The sequence below is a fragment of the Cetorhinus maximus genome, chromosome 10 (genome assembly GCF_964194155.1).
Source record: "Cetorhinus maximus chromosome 10, sCetMax3.hap1.1, whole genome shotgun sequence".
Lineage (NCBI taxonomy): Eukaryota > Metazoa > Chordata > Chondrichthyes > Lamniformes > Cetorhinidae > Cetorhinus > Cetorhinus maximus.
Genome location: NC_135888.1, coordinates 116130655 through 116152944, shown reverse-complemented (window position 1 = coordinate 116152944; position 22290 = coordinate 116130655). Strand labels below are relative to the sequence as shown.

General features: G+C 41.2%; 1 protein-coding gene across 1 annotated transcript in view; it reads right to left on the bottom strand.

Annotated features, from left to right (window-relative positions):
- The window catches only part of LOC144685959 (heat shock 70 kDa protein 4-like), a 67888-nt gene that overhangs the window by 33429 nt on the left and 12169 nt on the right, over window positions 1-22290 (bottom strand). The window contains exons 2-8 of the mRNA XM_078551024.1: window positions 16567-16624; window positions 11010-11150; window positions 9523-9645; window positions 9322-9421; window positions 7334-7467; window positions 4752-4996; window positions 2105-2181 (exon numbers count right to left, since the gene is read on the bottom strand). Coding sequence (XP_078407150.1) covers window positions 2105-2181; window positions 4752-4996; window positions 7334-7467; window positions 9322-9421; window positions 9523-9645; window positions 11010-11150; window positions 16567-16624 — 878 coding nt within the window. The remainder of the gene's footprint in view (window positions 1-2104; window positions 2182-4751; window positions 4997-7333; window positions 7468-9321; window positions 9422-9522; window positions 9646-11009; window positions 11151-16566; window positions 16625-22290) is intronic.

Below are 22290 nucleotides of genomic sequence, written 5' to 3'. Positions count from 1 at the left end.
CTGGAGTGGTCTAACTATAATTTCAAGATTATGTCCCTTTGCTCTTGATTCCCCCACCCAGAGAAAAATTCTCTGCATCTACCCTACCAAATCCATTTCACTTTTAATTATTTCTTTTGGTTCCCTTGTTCAATTCTTTATATGCATTGGAATACAAGCTGATTTTTATGCAACCCTTTCTCACAATTTAACGAAGTTGAAAAGTTTTGATCGGAGAAAGGTTTATACTGCGATCCTACATGAGGAAAAATATAATCTGTTCATGTAATTATAGAAAATTTCTGTTTAGGTCGGGGGTATCCAGGAATATGAAGCAAAGCAGAGTAAATAGAATGAAATGCAAACCTGCTGTGATCCAACTGAATGGCAAAGTAGACTTCAGGAGCTGAATGATTTTCTCTTGTTCCCAATTGATTATTCTGATGAACATGCACTGCACCCCCTGTACGGCTTTCCGCAGGTGTCCAAAACAGAACGCGCTACTTTAGATGGGGGCTGACCCATTCTATACATAACATAGAAAATAGGAGCAACAGCAGGCCATTCGGCCCTTCGAGCCTGCTCTGCCATTCATCATGATCATGGTTGATCATCCAACTCAATAGCCTGCTCCTGCTTTCTCCCCATATCCTTTGATCCCTTTCGCCCCAAGAGCTATATCTAACTCCTTCTTGAAAACATACAATGTTTTGGCCTCAACTACTTTGTGGTAACGAATTCCACAGGCTCGCCACTCTCTGGTGAAGAGATTTCTCCTCATCTCAGTGCTAAATGGTCTTCCCCGTATCCTCAGCTGTGACGCCTGGCTCTGGACTCCCCCACCATCAGGAACATCCTTCCTGCATCTACCCTGTCTAGTCCTGTTAGAATTTTATAGGTTTCTATGAGATCCCCCTCATTCTTCTGAACTCCAGTGAATATAATCCTAACCGACTCAATCTCTCCTCATGTGTCAGTCCCGCTATCCCAGGAATCAGTCTGGTAAACCTTCGCTGCACTCCCTCTATAGCAAGAGAATCCTTCCTCAGATAAGGAGGCCAAAGCTGCACACAATATTCCAGGTTGCAGCAAGACATCCCTGCTCCTGTGCTCGAATCCTTTCACTATGAAGGCCAACATACCATTTGCCTTCTTTACCACCTGCTGCACCTGCATGCTTACCTTCAGTGACTGGTGTATGAGGACACCCAGGTCTCGTTGCACATTCCCCTCTCTCAATTTATAGCCATTCAGATAATAATCTGCCTTCCTGTTTTTGCTACCAAAGTGGATAACCTCACATTTATCCACATTATACGGCATCCGCCATGCATTTGCCCACTCACTCAGCTTTTCCAAATCACACTGAAGCATCTCTGCATCCTCCTCACATCTCACCCTCCCACCCAGCTTTGCGTCATCTGCAAATGTGGAGGTATTACATTTAGTTCCGTCATCTTAATCATTTATATTGTGAATAGCTGGGGTCCCAGCACTGATCCCTGCGGTATCCCACTGGTCACTGCCTGCCATTCGGAAAAAGACCCGTTTATTCCTACTCTTTGTTTCCTGTCTGCCAGCCAGTTTTCTATCCATCTCAATACACTACCCCCAATCCCATGCGCTTTAATTTTACACCCAATCTCTTAGGTGGGACTTGGTCAAAAGCCTTCTGAAAGTCCAAATAAACCACATCCACTGGCTCCCCCTCATCAACTCTACTAGTTACATTCTCGAAAAATTCCAGTAGATTTATTAAGCATGATTTCCCTTTCATAAATCCATGCTGACTCTATCCGATTCTGCCACTGTTAGATAAGTATTTATGGATAAGTATTCCTTATGAAAAGGAATATAAAAGTTACAGGAAAGGTTAAGGAAGTGGGATTAGAGTTAAAAGAATAAGATGTGATGAGCTGAAGGTTTCTCTCCACAGATGCTGCCTGACCTCAGTATTTCCGGCATTTTACGTTCTTACTTCAGACTTCGAGCATCTGCTGTACTTTGCTTTTGTATCAGCTGAATGGTCTCTCGCTGTACTGTAATTACTATGATTTTATAATTAGAAAAACTGAATTGAGAAAATTCAAAAAATAAATCAATCTGAATTAATTTGTTTACTCACTGGTTTGTTCAATAATACTGCGAAGAGGAGCCTCCACTCTGGACAAAAGTGTACTGCACATCTCTTCAAACTGGGCCCTTTAAATAAGACAAAATAGAAAAGTTTTAATATTTGAGAAAATGTTACACTGCTATACAGCATGTAAAAACAGTGAACTATCCACCCACTTTCAAGAGATTATAGAAAAATTACTTTAGTCCCCTGCATTTTGTAACCTTCATTTGTAGATTGTTTCCACTGTGAAACCACTAATATTAAAAGAGCAAACTAGAGCAGAGCTGACTAAACAGTTATTCAAGGTGATATAATCTCTGGTCAGGTTAAATCAGTGGGATAGTGTAGAGGTACTGTTGCTGGACTAGTAATCCAGAGACCAGGGTAATGCTCTGAGGGTCTGGGATTGAATCCCACCACGGCAAATGGTGGAGGATTCAATAAAAATAAAATTAAAAGTCTAATAATGACCATGAAACTATTGTCGATTATTGTAAAGCTGGGTAAAGACCCATCTGGTTCACTAATGTCTGCCATCTTTACCTGGTCTGGCCTACATGTGACTCCAGGCCCATAGGCTGACTCTTAAATGCTCTCTGTAATGGCCTAGCAAGCCACTCAGTTGTATCAAACTGGTGGGGATATCAAATTTACAAAAACAAAGGAATGAAACCAGACGGACCACCCGGTCTAAGTGCCGGAAAAGACAAGCTGTTCCAGTACAGCTACAACACTGGCATCTATCCAGCAATTTGGAAAATTGCTCGGGTATGTCCTGTGCACAAAATGCAGGACAAATCCAACCCAGCCAATTACTGCCCCATCAGTCTACGCTCAATCATCAGTAAAGGGTCATCAACAGTGCTATCAAGCGGCACTTGCTTAGCAATAACCTGCTCATTGATGCCAAGTTTGGGTTCCGCCCAGGCCACTCAGGTCTTGACCTCATTACAGCCATGGTTCAAACACCTGAGGTGAGAAGAGAGTGACTGCCCTTGACATCAAGGCAGCATTTGACTAAGTGTGGCAGCAAGGAGCCTGGCAAAACTGGAGTCAATGGGAATCAGGGGGAAAACTCTCCACTGGTTGGATTCATATTTAGCACAAAGGACGATGGCTGTGGTTGCTGGAGGTCAATCATTTCAGCTCCACTGCAGCTGTTCCTCAGGGTAGTGTCCAACCATCTTCAGCTGCTCCATCAATGACCTTCTTTCCATCAGAAGGTCAGAAGTGGGGATGTTTGCTGATGATTGCACAATGTTCAGCACCATTCGCGATGCCTCAGATACTGAAGCAGTTCACGTCCAAATGCAGCAAGACCTGGACAATATCCAGGCTTCGGCCGACAAATGGCAAGTAACATTCGCGGCACACAAGTGCCGGGCAATGACCATCTCCAACAAGAGAGAATCTAACCATCGCTCCATGACGTTCAATGTCATTACCATCACTGAACCCTTCCACTGCCAACATCCTGGGGGGGGGAGGGGGGGAGGAGGAGGAGAGAGAGAGAGAGAGAGAGAGAGAGAGAGAGAGAGAGAGAGAGAGAGAGAGAGAGAGAGAGAGAGAGAGAGAGAGTGTTACTATTGACCAGAAACCGAACTGGACTAGCCATATGAATACTGTGGCTACAACAGCAGGTCAGAGGCTAGGAATTCTGCGACGAGTAACTCACCTCCTGACTCCCCAAAGCCTGTCCACCATCTACAAAGCACAAGTCAAGAGTGTGATGGAATACTCCCCACTTGCCAGCTCCCACAATACTCAAGAAGCTTGACACTGTCCATGCAAAGCAACCTGCTTGACTGACACCATCACACAAACATGCACCATCGACGCACAATAGCAGCAGTGCACACCATCTAAAAAACGCACTGCAGGAATTCACCAAGGCTCCTTAGACAGCACCTTACAACCATTGCCATCTAGAAGAGGAAGGGCAGCAGATAGATGGGAACACCACCACCTGGAAGTTCCCCTCCAAGTCACTCACCATCCTGACTTGGAAATATATCACCGTTCCTTCACTGTCACTGGGTCAAAATCCTGGAACTCCCTCCTTCCCCCTCCCTAACAGCACTGTGGGTGTACCTACACCACATGGACTGCAGCGGTTCAAGGAGGCAGCTCACCACCACCTTAAGGGCAGCTAGGGATGGGCAATAAATGCTGGCCCAGGCAGCGAAGCCCACATTCCGTGAATGAATTAAAAAAGTCCAGTTTCCTTGACAACTTCCACGTGGACTCCTGTGTTTCAAGAAGGCCCACCACCACCTTCTAAAGGCAACTAGGGATGGGTAATAAATCTTAGCCGTACAATGCCCACACCCTGAAGAATGATATATAAAAAATTGAATTCAGCATTGTTTTGTCATAATTAAATGAGCAACTCAGTAGCAGCAAGTCTGAGATTGTCCTTCAAAATATATTTGGCTTTATACGCATGGAAAATTTTCAACTTTGCAAAACTGTTTCATCTCAACATTTATGAAAACCCCAAAGCACTTAGTTATTCATTGTATCATGTGGTATCATAAATCAACAGGTATATTTAATATTTGCAAAAATTGGTGACTGTCTCTACTCTAAAATACAGTGGAAATTTTATTCTCCACCAGGACAAGGATCCTGAAACTTCAACATTATTTTGTACCTGTTCAATGATCCAGAAACATCAATGTCATTCATGAAACACTCAATATTCATTGGTATGTCAGATGCATTGGCACTCATAAGTTTCTTCAGCTTTTCACATTCCTGGAAAAGCCGCATTACGGCTCGGATCTTTGATTTAACATCTAGTTTGTACTTCTTACTGAATTCTTCACAGAAATGATTTACCAGAATCTCATCAAAGTTTCTTCCACCCAAGTAGGGGTCGAAAGCACTAGCAAGGACCTAGGACAACATAAATCTACAGTTAAATGGCAAGGAGAAAAAACATTGTACATGCTGGAAATATGAAATAAAAACAAGTTATGATTTTAAGACGTGTACCTTCATATGTTTTAACAAAGATTGGACACTCAAAACATCATAATCTATCTTTCCAGAGATGCTGAGTGACCTACTGCATATTTTTATACCAAGAAATAACCAATTAGAATATTAGGTTTTAATGCCAGAACCACATGTTTGGAGTAATTTGGAAGAAGAATGTGCTTTGTAAGGAACATATCTTTTTATTTTCTGTTGGACTGTGGATTAAAATTACAATGGCTGCATGTGAAAGACATGTCCACTGGAACAGGATGAGAGATATATACAACGTTGCAGTCCTGGAACAGAATGAAAGACAGGATGGTGCCAGAAAGGAGTCCTAGACCATTGGAGCTGCCAAGCAACACCGTTTTAATTGACTCCTGACCAGGTGACCAGGGTTCGTGCGAGGGCAGTTTAGCAGAATAACTCCTAGCCCAAAAAGGAACAAGACCTAAAATCTCTTTCTCCTGTGTGGGAAATTCCAGTAATCCCACAATAATAGCTAGCTGGCTTTTTCTCCTCATATCTCTATAACCTGCTCTCTTGCGGAAAAACCCTGTCAAGAGGCAAAGGAGAAAATCATTGTTCGAGATATTGAAAGGCAAGTGCTCAACCAGTGAACTAAATACTGAAAGTGCTGGGAAACCATCTTGTTTCATCAATACGAACTAAAAGGAATTTGGAAGATATCGAACAAAATCAACCCATCGAATCCTGTACTCTGGAATTGGAGCTACTGAACTGTTTTATCCCACCCTTAAAATCGATGTGTGTGTGTGTATGTGTATATATATATATATACACATACATACACATATATATCATACATATAGGGGTTTAAAGGAGGGTTAGGGTTTAGGTTATAGAGTTAGAAATTAGCAGTTCATATTTCTTTCTTTTGCCACTGGTTAACGACAGTTTGTTCAATAAACAATTATTTACTTAAGTTTACAAATCTGGTGCTCGTATTCTGTTAACCTAAATTAAACAGTAAGGTAGAATTGGGGCAATTTGGTGGTTTGGTCAACCTTTTCACATTTGTCGCAGCTCGGGGAACAGTGGGACTTGATATTACAGCGCACTGAGTCGTGACAGTACATGGAGGCAAACAGATTAATTTTCTTACCTCCGTGGTCATTCTTTATTACACCAATTTTGGTGACTGCCAAAATATAACTAATGAAATTTGACATCGATCAAACAAACACACTTTCATTTATTTTGCTTTTATGTGTGGCTGTGTGTTGGAGAAAAGAAATCTCAACCAGTACAGACATTGCATGTCTAACTTGTCAACATGGTAAGTGGTTTTGCTACAAACACTTAAAGAACTGGAACACTTGGCACTGTGCAATGCTGTTTTAAGAAAAACAGTGTAGATTAGAAGTTCATGTGAAACCACAGGATAAGATTGTGGCTATAATTCCAGTACACCATGCAGTTACATAAACTGCAAGATTCTGTTAATATTTTACACAGGCCACAAACCATGATTCTAAACCAATCACAGCACAGGCACAAAGACTGCAGCTGTTAAAGAGTTTAATCATTGATTGGTGTATGCTTTGTTACAAGAATTAATAATTTGTGGGAGCCATGGTGATAAAAAATGTAGGCCCTCATTTCCGTTGTGGACTGCCAAATAGCCAACGATATTGATCTTGGTGATACACTGCTTGAAATGCAGAGATAGATGCATTGATTATAGTTGCTAAATAGTTCCAGAAACAACATTTATGCATGTCCATGTGAAAAAGGAAAAGGGAAAACATGAAATAAACCGACCAGCATATAATGACAGTTCTGTAGTGGCCTTTTCAAATTATTCTATTGCATAAATAAATAAGATTGTTTAATGAAGTGGTTTTAGTCTGAATTTAGTCACTATTTAAACTTACAATATTTCCTTTAGATCACCAGTACAGTGCTGAGATAAAGAAGACACTGGAATCACTTTTCAACTATAGAACACCTACATCACTGCACTATGCTAGTCAGTGAAGCAAGAAATGACCTTTAGAGCTTTACTTAAGTTAAAGTAATGACTAAATTCAGACTAGAACCACCTTAAAAGGTTGATTATTTCTGAGAGCAAGATCTTTATGCAACAGAATTAAGACCAAAGTGAAGCAGCTTCTCTTTTATTCAAGAAGCCCTCATTAAGTAATAGATTTTGAGTACTTGCATTGCTTAAACTTGTTCCACAAATATCAAATGAGACTTCACATGCTTTAAAATTCTGCCTCATCTTACCTTTAGTTTTCCCTTATTGAATGCACAGGCTGAAACCTGAAATGCTGAATGTCCCAAATCAACAAAAACAACATTCCTTGGTTTCTCCTCAGGGGCTGGCAGGTCTTGTTTATATATCCCATAAGCAAGTGCAACTGCATATAAAAAAAATAGCTGTAACTCCACAATAGTCAAAGGAAGTAAATTTTAAATACAGCATGGAAAATCAACAAAACAATAAAATTAGAATGTACTGAAGCGTGAGAGTATATGGCCACATTTCCCCTTCAGAAGCATAAATTGAAAAATGCTGGAAAAGACATTTCAGCCTAGTGTTACCATTGGACACAGTGCTCTTAGACTAAGGAGGGAAACATTTCTTGATCTCCAAATCAAGGATCATTACTAGAAACTGCACACAAATGTGGATTTTGCAATAGGATCTGTCGTTGCCTAGTCTGCTGCTGTTCCCTATTATATACATTTTTAAAAATTCATTCATGAGACGTGGGCATTGATAGCTAGGCCAGCATTTATTGCCCATCTCTAATTGCACCAAGGGCAATTAAGAGTCAACCACATTGCTGTGGAGCCAGACCAGGTAAGGACAGCAGATTTCCTTCCTAAAGGACATTAGTGAACCAGATGGGTTTTTCCAACAATCAGCAATGGTTTCATGGTCATCATCAGACTTATACATCCAGATTTTTATTGAATTTAAATTTCATCATCTGCTGTGATGGGAGACCCAGAGCATTACCCTGGGTCTCTGGAATACTAGTCAGTGACAATACCACTATGCCACCTCGGCTAAAAGACCAGGGGACAATGGATGCCATAAGATTGTACCCAAGCACTAGTGCCTGCCTTTGAGAGAAAAAGAAGCATGGCCTAGAGCTTCTGCTTAACCACGCTGGTTTCTTTGGAGCAACTGATGCAAAAGAATTTTAAGTGCGAATTGTATTCAGCGCAACTCTATCTCGCATGTTCTTTTACGCTAGTTTTAAAAACATCACTCTAGAAGCAGGTCTGCCCACAAAACTGGCCTCATGACGAATTAACTACCATTGAGAATTTCTAGCAGGACTCCAAAAATTAAGATAAATTGAGCTTTTGGATGCAAGGCCACTAATATGTACATTGTGAAAGGTTTCGAATGATCTTTTGAAAAATTGGTTACAAGGTGTTTTATCACAAGTTCTGGCACTTTTGAAATTATTAGAACTCCTTAATGCTTTACTGAAACAATCCTACTCACATTAACCTACACAGAGACAGCTTCTCTCTTGCGATAGACAGATTAAAGTCATGGATAACTTTTTTTAATGGCCATAATATCAACCATATAATCAAGAAGGTTACTGGAAGTCAACCGAGGAATGAAATGCCAAAGATTTGAGTTGCGGGTGCAAGTTCCACTCTAGGGCACAGAACCAAAACTAACATCCAAAGCAGTACTGAGGGAATGCTACATGCCAAATAGTGTTGTCCCTCAGTTGAGACACTAGACCAGTCAATATTAAAGACTCCACATGTCACTGCTGGAGCTGTGCTCTATTGACCAATTCTTTCCTCGACCACCAAAATCAGATTAAATAATCATCTAATTGCTGTTGTGCAACCTTGCTACATGCTAAAATGATTGCTCTTAGCCTACACAACATTTCAAGAATTAATTGATTGCATGTGAAACACTATGTTCCTTAATAAACTTGAAAAGGCAATGTAAGATTGTTATTTATATTATTTAACAAAAGCTAGATGAATGCTGTGTTACTCTCTGGCATTCGTTATTATTTGTACAGGTTGCAATGGGTTAGTAATTCTATATGTTAGGCAGGTCAATGGTTTGAATCCTATTCTCACTAAGAGAACAGACCGGTTTACATTTCTCCTCAAACTGCAGCAATATACTTTTGTTTTAGTGCAAATCAGCAGATTAATCCAGTACTCTCTTCCATAATAATAAAAAAATGTTTCTTCATACCCAAAAAGCATTTAGCCATTACCTGAAGTGGTTTCATTAATTAGCCGTAAACAGTTGAGCCCTGCAATCTGTGCAGCATCCATTACTGACCTCCTCTCAGCATCTGTGTAGAAACATGGAACCTATAGAAAGTACACAGAAGATCAACAAAAGAAATGGCACCTGTCCAAAACAAACTACTACATATTATATTGCACAAATTAATAGTTCTTTGACCACTTACTGATATTACACAATCCAGGACTGGTTTCTTCAGTGCAGTTTCAGCTGTTTCTTTCAGTTTAGTCATCAACATTCCTGTCACTTGCTCTACACTAAAGCATCGCTCCTCTTCCATGTACAAAACCTTTTAAAACAAAAATGAAAACAAGAATTTTAAAAAAATTATTATCTTAGCAAAATTCTTTTATTTGAAAAACGCATCTTGATTGGAAGTGTTTGCTGTTCTTTAAAAATCGCACAAATAGGTGTCAGGAAACAACTGACAGAGGGAAAAAAGGGTTTGCACTTAAAATGTTGGCATTTCATAAAGCCCAAAAGCACTTCGTAGCCAGTGAAGTACTTTTCAAACAGTCGTTATTAGAATGCAGGGAAACCCAGCAGCCATTTCTTGGTACCAGGCCCCCAGTGATGTCCAAGGTAGGTGGCCATTTTTCATGCGAGGTTTTTTTGCCTGGAGTCCTATCTGATGTTAAGATATGCAATTCCATCAGGAGGTCACCCAAGAACAAATCACTGATTTCTCCCTTTCAAAGCATCAAGGTCAGCAATGGTATCCCTACTGCAGTCTTGTCTAAATCAACTAACTTGGCAGACTGATGATTTAACTTGGGACATTCTTGGTCTACACTGCTCAGTTAATCAATGCCTTAACTAGTTGAGCCACCAGATGATTACTGCTGATATGGCTTGAAATGTGCACCTACCACATAGTGAAAGGATATGCAGACATGCATCCCTCCATGACAAGTTTACAATCTTGGGCAGATGACCCTTGGTTGAGAGACACTGAATGCTATGCTAATTTTGTGCAGCCACATTAAGAGTGGCAATGGAGAGGTTGGGAGGCTACACTAGTCATCTTAAGGTATGGTGCTTTAGAGTCTAACAAACTGAAGGAAATACATATTTAAAAGCTGCTTAACAGGCATGGAGATCCACTGAGCAAACTTGGGTGTTCGATTCTATCCGGGGGCACCTGGGGTCTCTAATTAGAAAACACATTAACAAATTAGAAGTATTTCACAACTGACTACTTTACAGCAATGACTGCAGAACATGGTGCCACTCAGGTGAGGTATTTATCAATGGGCCTGTGAATATTTTGTGCGCTTACTAGACTGCATGCACATGTAGAGGAGGCATTTTGAGCAAGCTTTCACTAACTATCCCTAAGAAAACGTTATGTTTAACTTTCACTGGATAAAAACTATTACATATGAACCACTGACAGCAATCGCTTGTCCTGTTTTATTGAAGGTATTTCAGTTCTATTTTGAAAAATTAACATATGACCTAAATAGATTAGGCAAAATAGAAAATTGAAAAAAGGAGCTTTTCTTCTAAACTCTTTTCGGCGATCAAACCTCACCAATATGTAGCCATGACAACATACAAGGGAGTGTCTAGACCAAGTGACATCAACTTCTTTATTTCCATTCTAATGGCAAAGCATGCACTTCAGTTACTACAGAATTAAATAACACTAACCTTAACACCTGTAGTACCATTTGACATCTGGACAAGTTCATATCCAAGCTTGGATTGTTCAGCTCTTACAAATGGATCTGTGAAAGCCCGGCCATGGAACCTTTTAAATCCTTGTAAAGTGTTTTTCACATTGGACACCAGCTATTAAAAAAAGTTAAAACTTGACTCTCAATACTTTAACAATTATTGCTACTTTTAAAATTCTTGAATGAATCTGCAACAAATTCTTGTTTTTATACATGAGGTGCAACTTGGTCTGGTTCCAATTTCATCATAAACTATGTTTAAGATTTTGTACAGGATCAGGTATTTCTAATGCTAGTTACGTTAACTCTTGTAAAGGAATGGACAGTTAGTTGTTTTACAATTTCAAAATGTAGTGCAATTAGTTGAAAGGATCAAAATAACCAGGGTAATTGTGTACACAAATCCATCAGTGCCTATCAGCACACAGACACACTTGGAGGCAGACAGCTAACAGAAATGGGATTCTTGACTTTTTCTCTCTTAAAACAGGTGTTGATGCCCAATTATAAATTCCCTTCTGCCACTGCAGCACAGTGCAGAGCTTGAAGTGCAACTTTCCTGACCCATGGGGATCACCAGGATACCAGACGATGCACTTACCTAAGTGTGATTGTCAACATTTTATGAAATGCCAATCACCAGAGACTTAGTGAAATACTGCATCTTGCAGTAATAGTGGCTCTGAATTTTAAAACAATGTTTTAAAGAAAATAGCACAAAGTCAGGCCCAAAATCAGCATAATTTATCAGTATTCATAGCAATTTTGTGAATCAGCCTCTTATTTTTAAAAAAGAGAAGGGAGGAAGTTAAAGTAATAGTTTTATAAAAATCATCTGGATATAAATAGATGACAAGACAGTTGCAATTAGCAAGTAGGAGCGAATGAAGATGGATATTTATTGATGATAGATAGTTTGGCACCTCACTCAGCTATATTAGAACTTAAAAGTCAGAATTTGAAACGAGGTGCCCATAATCTTTGCACTTTGCCTCTTTCATTATCACTCAGATTTTTCTCTAATAACAAACATAACTTAGGGAAGACCAGGGACAATTGCTCCCTCAATAGTAACTTGCATGATCTTGCAGATCCTGACTATTGCCTTTGACAATTACCTCATTCAGTCCAGTTGCTGGCTGCAACTTGGAAGTAGGGCTGAAGTTTAAGGAGTCAGGGTAAGACTCCTCTGCTTTCTTGCTTTAAAATTATGGCTATGCAGAGACACCAATTTAGGGCAAAATACTGAATATTCATTTTTTTGTCCAGCTCAGCACCTCTTATCACCAGACTTGTCTCAGTTTTACACATTTGATAGTAGTCTTACATCACAGCTGTGACTTCAAGGCCCATTTTACATATTCCCATGGAGCACTCAATGCTTCATTGCCAGAGATGCTAAGTTTTGGATAAAACATTGAACTAACTGTCTTGCGCTGATGGTGCAGGGGACACCACAAATAATACTACCAGCAGTATTTATATTTTTAGTGTAATAAAATATCCTACGGTGCTTCACAGAAGCTTAATAAAGCAAAATTTGACACCAAGCCACAGAGGACAATATTAGAGAATTGTCTTAAAGCTTGTTCAGAGGTTGGTTTAAGGAGCATCTTTAAAGAGAAAGAGAGCTAGAGAGACCAAGAGATTTAGAGAGGGGCCTAGGTAGATAAAGGCATGACCCATCAATGTTGGAGCAATTAAAATCAGGAATACTCAAGGGGCCAGAATTAGAGGAGCACAGCTATCACTGGTGTCGGAAGATATTACAGAGATAGGGAGGAGAAAGACCATGAAGGGACATGGATGGACACATTGTGTCTGCCCAGGCATTACAGCTTTTGTCCTGCATGCTTTTGTTTAATTGAAACTGTTCTCTGGTGCATTTCCCACGGCAATGACTCAACCAGCATCGACTTGCCTTTTTTGAATTTAATCAAAAACTTGGAGGATAACTGTTCCCTAGTGCATTTTCATTGGCAATGCCTCGACCAAAGTCAATACCAACCAATCAATATCCTTTGCTCATGCAGTATAAATGTTGCTCTCTTTGAAATTTGGTATTCTTGCTTCTGTCCTGATGAGTGCAAGACAAAAAGCTTCAACAGCATGTCTCCTTACAGCAATACTCGAACTTTGAATAAGTATTTTGTATTTGTCTTCACAGTAGAAGACACAAAGTATCTCAAGAATTGCAGGAAATCAAGAAGCAAAGGGAGGGAGGAACTTAAAACAATCACTAGAGAACTAAGGACTGACAAATCCTGTAGGCCCGATGCATCCTAGGGTCTTAAAAGGAAGTGCCTGCAGATGTAGTAGACACATCGATTGTAATCTTCCAAAATGATCTAGATTCTAGAGAAATCCCAGTGGATTGGAAAGCTGCAAAAGTAAAACCACAATTCAAGAAAGGAGGGAGACAGAAATCAAGAAATTGTAGGCCAGTTAGTCTAACATCTGTCATTGGGAAAATGCTGGAATCCACTATTAAGAGATGGGGGAGTCGGTTGTGTAGTGCTAATGTCACTGGACTAGTAATCCAGAAGCACAGGCTAGTGTTCTGGGGTACACGGGCTTAAATCCCATCACGGCAGCTGGCGGAATTTGAATTAGATTAATAAATCGGGAATATAAAGCTAGTCTCAGTTTACTAATGCCTTTTATGGAAAGAAATCTGTCACCCTTCCTCTGTCTGGCCTACATGTGACTCCAGACCCACAGCAATGCCGTGACTCTTAACTGTCCCCTGAAATGGCCCAACAAGCCATCCAGTTTAAGTGCAATTAGGGATGGCAACAAACGCTGGCACTGTCAGCAACATCCAAATCCCATGAAAGAACAAAAAAAGTAGCAGGACACTTACAAAATCTCAATGTAATCAGGCAGAAAGGGAAATAATGTTTGACAAATTTAGCAGATTTATTTGACGATGTAACAAGCATGGATAAAAGGAAACCAGTAGATTTGGTTTTCCAAAAGGCATTCAATAGGGTGCCACATGAAAGGGTAATGCACAAAATAAGAGCTCACTGGTGCTGGAAGTGATATATTAACATTGATAGAGGATTGGCTAACTAACAGGAAATGTGTTGGAATAAGTGGGTAATTTTCAGGTTGGTAAACTGTAACTAGAACGAGTGGATTGCCGCAGAGATCAGTGCTGGGGCCTCAGCTATTTACAATCTATATTGATGACTTGGATGAAAGGACCGACTGTATTGAAGCCAAATTTGCTGATGATACAACAAGTTAGGTAGAAAGCAAGTTGTGAGGAGAATACAAACAGATCGCAAAAGGGATATAGATAAGTGAGTGGGCAAAACATTGACAGGATTATAATGTGGGAAAATGTGAGGTTGTCCACTAGGCAGGAAAAATAGAGAAGCAGAATATTATTTAAAATGGGAGAGACACTGCAGAATGCTGCAGTTCAGAGAGATCTGGGTGTCCTTGTACATGAATCACAAAAAAATCAGCTTGCAGGTACTGCAAGCAATTAGGAAGGCAAAGGGAATGTTGACCTTAATTGCAAAGGGGATGGAGTATAAAAGTAGGGAAATCTTGCCACAACTGTACAGGGCACTGGCGAGACCACATCTGGAGTACTTTATACAATTTTGGTCTCTTTCCTTAAGGAGGGATATACTTGCATTAGGATCACGTTCACTCAGTTAATACCTGGGATGAGGGGTTTCCCTTGTGAGGAAAGGTTGAGCAGGTTACCCTATGATGTAAGGTTGAAAGGCTAAATTGGGCTTATATTCTTTGGAGTTTAGAAGAATGAGAGGCAATCTCATTGAAACCTACAACATTCTGAGGGGGTCTGATGCTCAGAGATTGTTTCCACCTGTTGGGGAGTCTAAAACACAGGGACAGAGTCTCAGGATAAATGAGCCAATCATTTAGAACTGAGATGAGGAGAAATGACTTCACTCAAAGGGTTGTGAATCTTTGGAATTCTCTACCCCAGAGGGTTAAGGATGCTTCATTGTTGAATACATTTAAGGCTGGGATAGACAGATTTTTAGTCTCGCAGGAAATTAAGGGATTTGGGAGTGGGCAGGAAAATGGAGTTGAAGTCCAAGGTCAGCCACGAATGTATTGAAGGGCAGAGCAGGCATACGGTCTACTGCTCCTATTACTTGCGTTAGGCCTATGCTCATTGGAGTTTAGAAGAACAAGAGATGATCTTATTAAAACATATAAGCATCTGAGGGTAGATACTAGGAGGGTGTTTCTCTCGTGGGGGAATCTAGAACTAGGGGGTCACACATTCAAGATAAAAGATCGCCTATTTAAGACAAAGAGGAGGAATTTCATCTGACAGATAGTTAGTCTTTGGGATTCTCTTCCACAGAGAGCAGTGCAGGCTAGGTCATTGAATATATTCAAAGTTGAATTAGAAGATTTTTGACTGTCAAGGGAGTCAAGGGTTATGGGGGCAAGGCAGGAAAGGGGAGGTCAGGCCACAACCTTTGATATTCTTGAATGGCGGAGCAGGCTCAAAGGCGTGAATGGCCGACGCCTGCTCCTAATTCTTATGGTTAAATGCCACTCTGTATTGTTACCTTCTCCTCTGATTTCTATGGGTCAGTTTTCAAGCAGGTGTTTACCATATACAAAAGGTAAAAAAGTTCTAATCAAAAATAGAATGGCAATGTACAGTTAAATTAATGTGCAACTGTATATTTGAATTACAACTAATGCAACATTTCAGAGTACTTTTCTGCTCATGTTGTCCGTTATGTTTTTTGGACACAGTAGATTCAGGTATTTTGCCAGTTGTCTTGCTTTTCTAATTTTTCTTCTTTTATGGGATATGGGTGTTGCTGGTGAGGCCAGTATTTGCTGCCCATCCCTAATTGCCCTTGAGCTGAATGGCTTGGTAGGTCATTTCAGGGAGCAGTTAAGGGTCAACCACATTGCTGAGGGTCTGAAGTCAAATATATGCCAGGCCAGGTAAGGACTTCCCTAAAGGACATCAGTGAGCTAGACAGGTTTTTACAACAATTGATGGTAGTTTTGTCTGGTAGCACACGTCTGCCTGGTGTGAAGGTCAACACTTATGTTTAAACCTACCTGGTTCAAATCAACCAGGAATTAGGATCAGTGGCTTCAGAAAGTGCTGAGTGCGGTTCATACAAACTGCATGTTCTCCCTGCTATCAGAATACAAGACCATGACTTCTTATATCATTAATTGTGGCTGTCAGATGACCCAAAGATTCAGGATACTTTATCACCCTTTAATATCTTATCATTGTCTTCTCATAGATTTGGATAGAAAACTTTTACAAGGGAAGGCGACCCTTGATAGATTTCTCAGTAATCTCCGCTTAATTCTTTTGGATTTGGGACGGGGGCAGGGGGTTTGCATGGGGAGGGAGAATCACAATATTATTTACAACACTGGTTGACTTATACACCCAGGACAACAGCTACATTAGTTATGCTGCAATTATATGCTAAAAGCACTTTCTCTTAGAATTTTTTAAACTCTTTGTAAAGAAGGAGGCACCGAGCTCTTCCTACCTGGCTTTTGGCAGCAGCTCCAACTGAACGATTTCTGGGTCCCATTGACACACAAGACCTGCAATTTTAAAGCAAAGAGAGTGTATAATTTAACTATTCCTGGATGCCAACTTATACTGTGTTTGCATTGATTTGTATACTAGCGGGAGAAGGCGGCTCCACAATGATCCCCATCCTCATGGGGAAGCGTGCAAAAGGCATGGCTGAAGCATCTGCAACCTCTGCCCTTACACCCACTTCAGAGTTGTGTCCTTTATATCGTCTCTCCAGGATTCTCCTACCAAAATTAATCACCTCACACTTCTCTGCACTGAAATTCATCTGCCACTTTTCTGCCCATTCCACCAACTATCCTCCTCAATTCACAACTTTTCCAAGTTTTGTATCATCCACAAATTTTAAAATTTCACCCTGTACACCAAGGTATATATCAGGAAAAACAAGGGTCCCACACTGACCCTTGGGGCCCCTCCCTTTTGCCTCTTGATTTAAGATCTTGGGATGCTTTTTGAGTCTTCTACTGTGAACACAGATACAAGATATTTGTTCAAAGTATCTGCCATTTCCTTGTTTTCCATTATTCATTCCCCAGTCTCATCCTCTTAAGGGACCAATCTTTACTTTCTTCCTTTTTTCTATACATGTACCTGTTTTTATATTTTTTGCTGGTTTCCTCATTTTAATTTCATCCTCTATTTTAGTTTTAGTAATGATTAACTGGTTTCTAAAATGTTCCCAATCTCCTAGCCTACCAGTAATCTTTGCAGCACTGAACTTCTTTTCTTTCAATTTGATACCATCCTTAACTTCCTTGGCTAGCCACAGATAGTAAATCCTTCTCAATGGAAAACATCTTTGTTAATAGTTATGAAACATCTCCTTAAATGCCTGTCACTGCTTCTCTATTGTCTTACCTTTTAACCTATCCCACCTACCCTATTTCACTTTAGCCAACTGTCTTCTTACCCCTGTTTAGTTGAAGTTTAAAATACTAATTTCAGACTCAAGTTTCTAACATTCAAACTGAATCTGAAATTCTATCATGTTATCAACATTTTTGCTTAAAAGAATCCTTTACTATGAGATCATTAATTAATCCTGTCTCATTACACATTACTGGTCTAAAATAGTTTGTTGGTTCCAGAATGTATTCCAAGAAACTGTTTTGAACGTAATCCCATGAACTCACCCTCAAGGCTACCTTTGCCAATTTGATTTGTTGGTAACACTGAAGACCTGAGCTCCAGAAATAGCCACACACTAGCCAAGCTACAACACTGGCATCTACCTGACAAAGTAGGAACTTGCCCAGTCCACAAAAAGGACAAATTCAAACTGGACAATTCACACCCCAGTCTACTTTCAATCATCAGCAAAGTGATGGAAGGTGTCATCGACAGTGCTATCAAGTGGCACTTACACAGCAAAAACCTGCTCAGCAATGATCAGTTTGGGTTCCATCAGGGTCAATCGGCTCCTGGCTTCATTTACAGCCTTGGTTCAAACATGGACAAAAAAAGCTAAATTCAAGAGGCAAGATGAAGGCGACTGCCCTCGACATCAAGGCAGCAAGCAGCCCCAGAAAAATTGAAGTCAACTGGAACCAGGGGGAAAAACTCTTCTCTGGTTGGAGTCATACCCAGTGCAAAGCAAGATGGTTGTGGTTGTTGGGAGACCCATCATCTCAGCCCCAGGACATCTCTGCAAGTTTCAAAATAGGAGGGGTGTGTGTGTGTGTGGGCGGTTGTGGAGAAAGGTGGTGAGCAAATTCACACCTGAGAACCCCCCCAAAAAAACAATCACAGGGGCAACAAGAGAAAAGTCACCTCATTTACGATAAAGTAACAGATTCTGCAAGAAGCTCCTTCAATCACTGGTTGTTTCTTTGCCACGTTTGCTGCCGATAGGCTCACTGAGCCCAGGAGTACAGCTCCAACATCGTTCAAAGCTGGACACCATCCAGGACAAAGCAACCTGCTTAACCAGCACACCATCCATCACCTTAAAATATTCACTCCCTCCACTACTGTCCCACATTGACAGCAGTATGTATTACCTCCAAACCTGTGATCTCTAACACCTAGAAGGACAAAGACAGCAGACTCACGTGAACATCATCATCTACAAGTTCCCCTCAAGGCACACACCATCCTGACTTGGAACTATTTCACCATTCCTTCATTATCATGGTGTCAAAAACTTGGAACTCCCTAAAAGCACCAAGTGTAGTTATACCAGATGAACTGCAGCGATTCAAGATAGCAGATCACCACTACCTTCACAATTAGGGATGGGCAACAAAAACTGGCCTCATCAGTAATGCCCACATCCCAGGAAAGAATAAAGATAATACAGATGCACTATATTGGGCCCCACTGGTTAGTGAGAGCACAGAAAGGCTGAAAAAAAAAAAGTATTGAATGGTTACCTGGTAATGTGTCAGCAAATCTGATTTTGGCATTTACCATGAAAATTCCAGCTCCTTATCCGTGGCAGACATGCCCAGTGGCTGCCAACAGCCAATGGAGTCAGATTTATCTCTCACATCAGAAGCCATTTTGCAGATGCCAGTGTCCAGCAATTCCAATTAAAAAAAAAAAGGATCAAAAACAGCTCGAGATTGTGGATAGCTTAACAACTGACATTCAGCAAGTTATGGTTAAGTATTTAATTTGCATTTCTGTATACAATATGGAGTTTCAGGCGCCAGTGTCTAGAGGTAACAATATTCTGCACCGATTCCATCAGCACACAGTGCTGACTTTCAATTGTGTCTTTTTTATTCATTCACGGGATGCGGGCTTCGCTGGCTGGGCCAGCATTTAATGCCCATCCCTAGTTGCCCATGAGAAGGCTGCCTTCTTGAACCACTGCAGTCCATGTGGTCTAGGTACACCCACAGTGCTGTTAGGGAGTTCCATGATTTTGACCCAGCGACAGTAAAAGAACAGCAACATATTTCCAAGTCAAGATGCTGAGTGACTTTGTGCAGTATATAAATGACTTGGACTTAAATGTAGTGGGTATGATCAAGAAGTTCGCGGATGACACAAAAATTAGTATGGTGGTAAATAGCGAGGCGGGTAGCCGTAAACTGCAGGAGGATATCGGTGGACCGGTCAGGTGGGCAGAGCAGCGGCAAATGGAATTCAACCCGGAAAAGAGGAGAGAGGTTATGCACTTGGGGAGGGCTAAAAGTCAAGGGATTACACTATGAATGGTAGGACCCTGGAAAGTACTGAAGATCAGAGAGACCTCGGTGTGCATATCCACAGATCCCTGAAGGCAGCAGCACAGGTAGACAAGGTGGTTAAGGTGGCATATGGGATACTTGCCTTTATTAGCCAAAGCATAGAACATAAGAGCAGGGAAATTATGCTGGAACTGTATAAAACGCTGGTTAGGCCACAACCGGAGTACTGCATGCAGTTCTATAGGAAGGATGTAATTGCACTGGAGAGGGTGCAAAGAAGTTTTACCAGGGTGCTGCCTGGGCTGGAGGGTCTGAGCTATGAGGAAAGATTGGATAGGCTGGGGTTGTTTTCCTTGGAGTAGCAAGGGTTGAGAGGGGACCTGATAGAGGTGTATAAGATTATGAAGGGTATAGATAGGGTGGATGGGAAGGCACTTTTTCCATTAGTAGAGGGGTCAATAACCAGGGGGCATAGATTTAAGGTAAGAGGTAGAAGGCTAAGAGGGGTGATCTTAGGGAATCAAGCCGGACAAGTGCTAGAAGTAGGGGAGCATTTTGGGGATAATGACCATAAGTCTGTAAGATTTAAGGTAACCATGGAAAAGGACAATGATGGACTGGAAATAAGGGTCCTGAATTGCAGGTAGGGCGATTTCAATAGAAGACAAGACAGAATCTGGCCAAAGTGGACTGGGAGCAGCTGCTTGTAGGAATGCCTACATTAGACCAATGGGAGTCATTCAAAAGGGAAAGAGAGCATGTTCAGGGCCAACATGTTCCCATAAAAGGTGAAGGGTAGGGCCAACAAGTCCAGGAAACCCTGGATGTCAAGGGATATAGAGGATTGGATAAGGGGAAAAAAAGGAGGCTCATAGCAGATACAGAGGGCTGAAAACAACAGAAGCCTGAGAGGAGTATAGAAAGTGTAGGGGTGTACTTAAAGTAATTAGGAGAGCAAAGAGGGAGCATGAAAAAGCACTGGCAGGCAAGATAAAAGGAAAATCCCAAAGCATTTTATAAATATATTAAGGACGAGAGGATAACCAGGGAGAGTAGGGCCCAAAGTGGCAATCTGTGCGTGGAGCTGGAGGACGTAGGTGAGGTTTTAAATTATTACTTTTCATGGGGAAGGACAACATAGGTGTAGAAATCAGAGAGGGGGACTGTGATATACTTGAACAAATTAGCACTGAAAAGGAGGTATGATTAGCGGTTTTATTAGGCTTAAAAGTGGATAAACCCCCAGGCCCAGATGAGATGTATCCCAGGCTATGTGAGGCAAGGGAGGAGATTGCAGGGGCTCTGACACTAATTTTCAAATCCTCTCTAGTCACAGGAGAGGTGCCAGAGGACTGGAGGACAGCGAGTGTGGTATCATTATTCAAGAAGGGTAGTAGGGATAAACCAGGTAATTACAGGCCAGTGAGTCTAACATCAGTGGTAGGGAAACTATTGGAAAAAATTCTGAGGAACAGGATTAATCTCCACTTGGAGAGGCAGGGATTAATCAGGTATAGTCAGCATGGCTTTGTCAGGGGGAGATCATGTCTAACAAACTTGAACGAATTTTGAGCTGACTAGTTGTGTAGATGAGGGTAGTGCAGTTGATGTAGTCTACATGGGATTCAATAAGGCTTTTGACAAGGTCCTGCATGGGAGAATGGTCAAAAAAGTGGGAGCCCATGGGATCCAGGGCAATTTGGCAAATTGGATTCAAAATTGGCTTAGTGGCAGGAGGCAGAGGATGATGGTCGAAGGTTGTTTTTGCGATTGAAAGCCTGTGACGAATAGCGTACCACAGGGATCGGTGCTGGGACCCTTACTGTTTGTAGTGTACATTAATGATTTACACGTGAATATAGGAGGTATGATCAATAAGTTTGCAGATGACGCGAAAATTAGTGAGGAGGAAAGCCTTAGACTACAGGGTGATATAGATGGGCAGGTAAGATGGGCAGAGCAGTGGCAAATGGAATTTAACCCCGAGAAGTGTGAGGTGATGTATTTTAGGAGGACTAACACGGCAACAGAATACACAATCAACAGAAGGACCCTAGGAAGTACAGAGGATCAGAGGGATCTTGGTGTACATGTCCATAGATTCCTGAAGGCAGCAGCATAGGTAGATAAAGGTGCTTAAGGCATATGGAATACTTGCCCTTTTTAGCCGAGGCATAGAATATTAAGAGCAGGGAGGTTATGTTGGAGTTGTATAAAATGCCATTTAGGCTACAGCTGGAGTACTGTGTGCAATTCTGGTCGCCACACTATAAGAAGGATGTGATTGCACTGGGGAGGGTGCAGAGGAGATTCACCAGGATGCTGCCTAGGCTGGAGCGTTTCAGCTATGAAGAGGGAGACTGGATAGGCCAGGGTTGCAAAGAAGGCTGAGGGGGGACCTGATAGAGGTATATAAAATTATGAGGGGCATAGATAGGGTAAATAGGAAGAAACTTTTCCTCCTTAATGGAGGTGTCAATGACCAGGTGGCATAGATTTAAGTTAAGGGGCAGAAGGTTTAGAGGGGATTT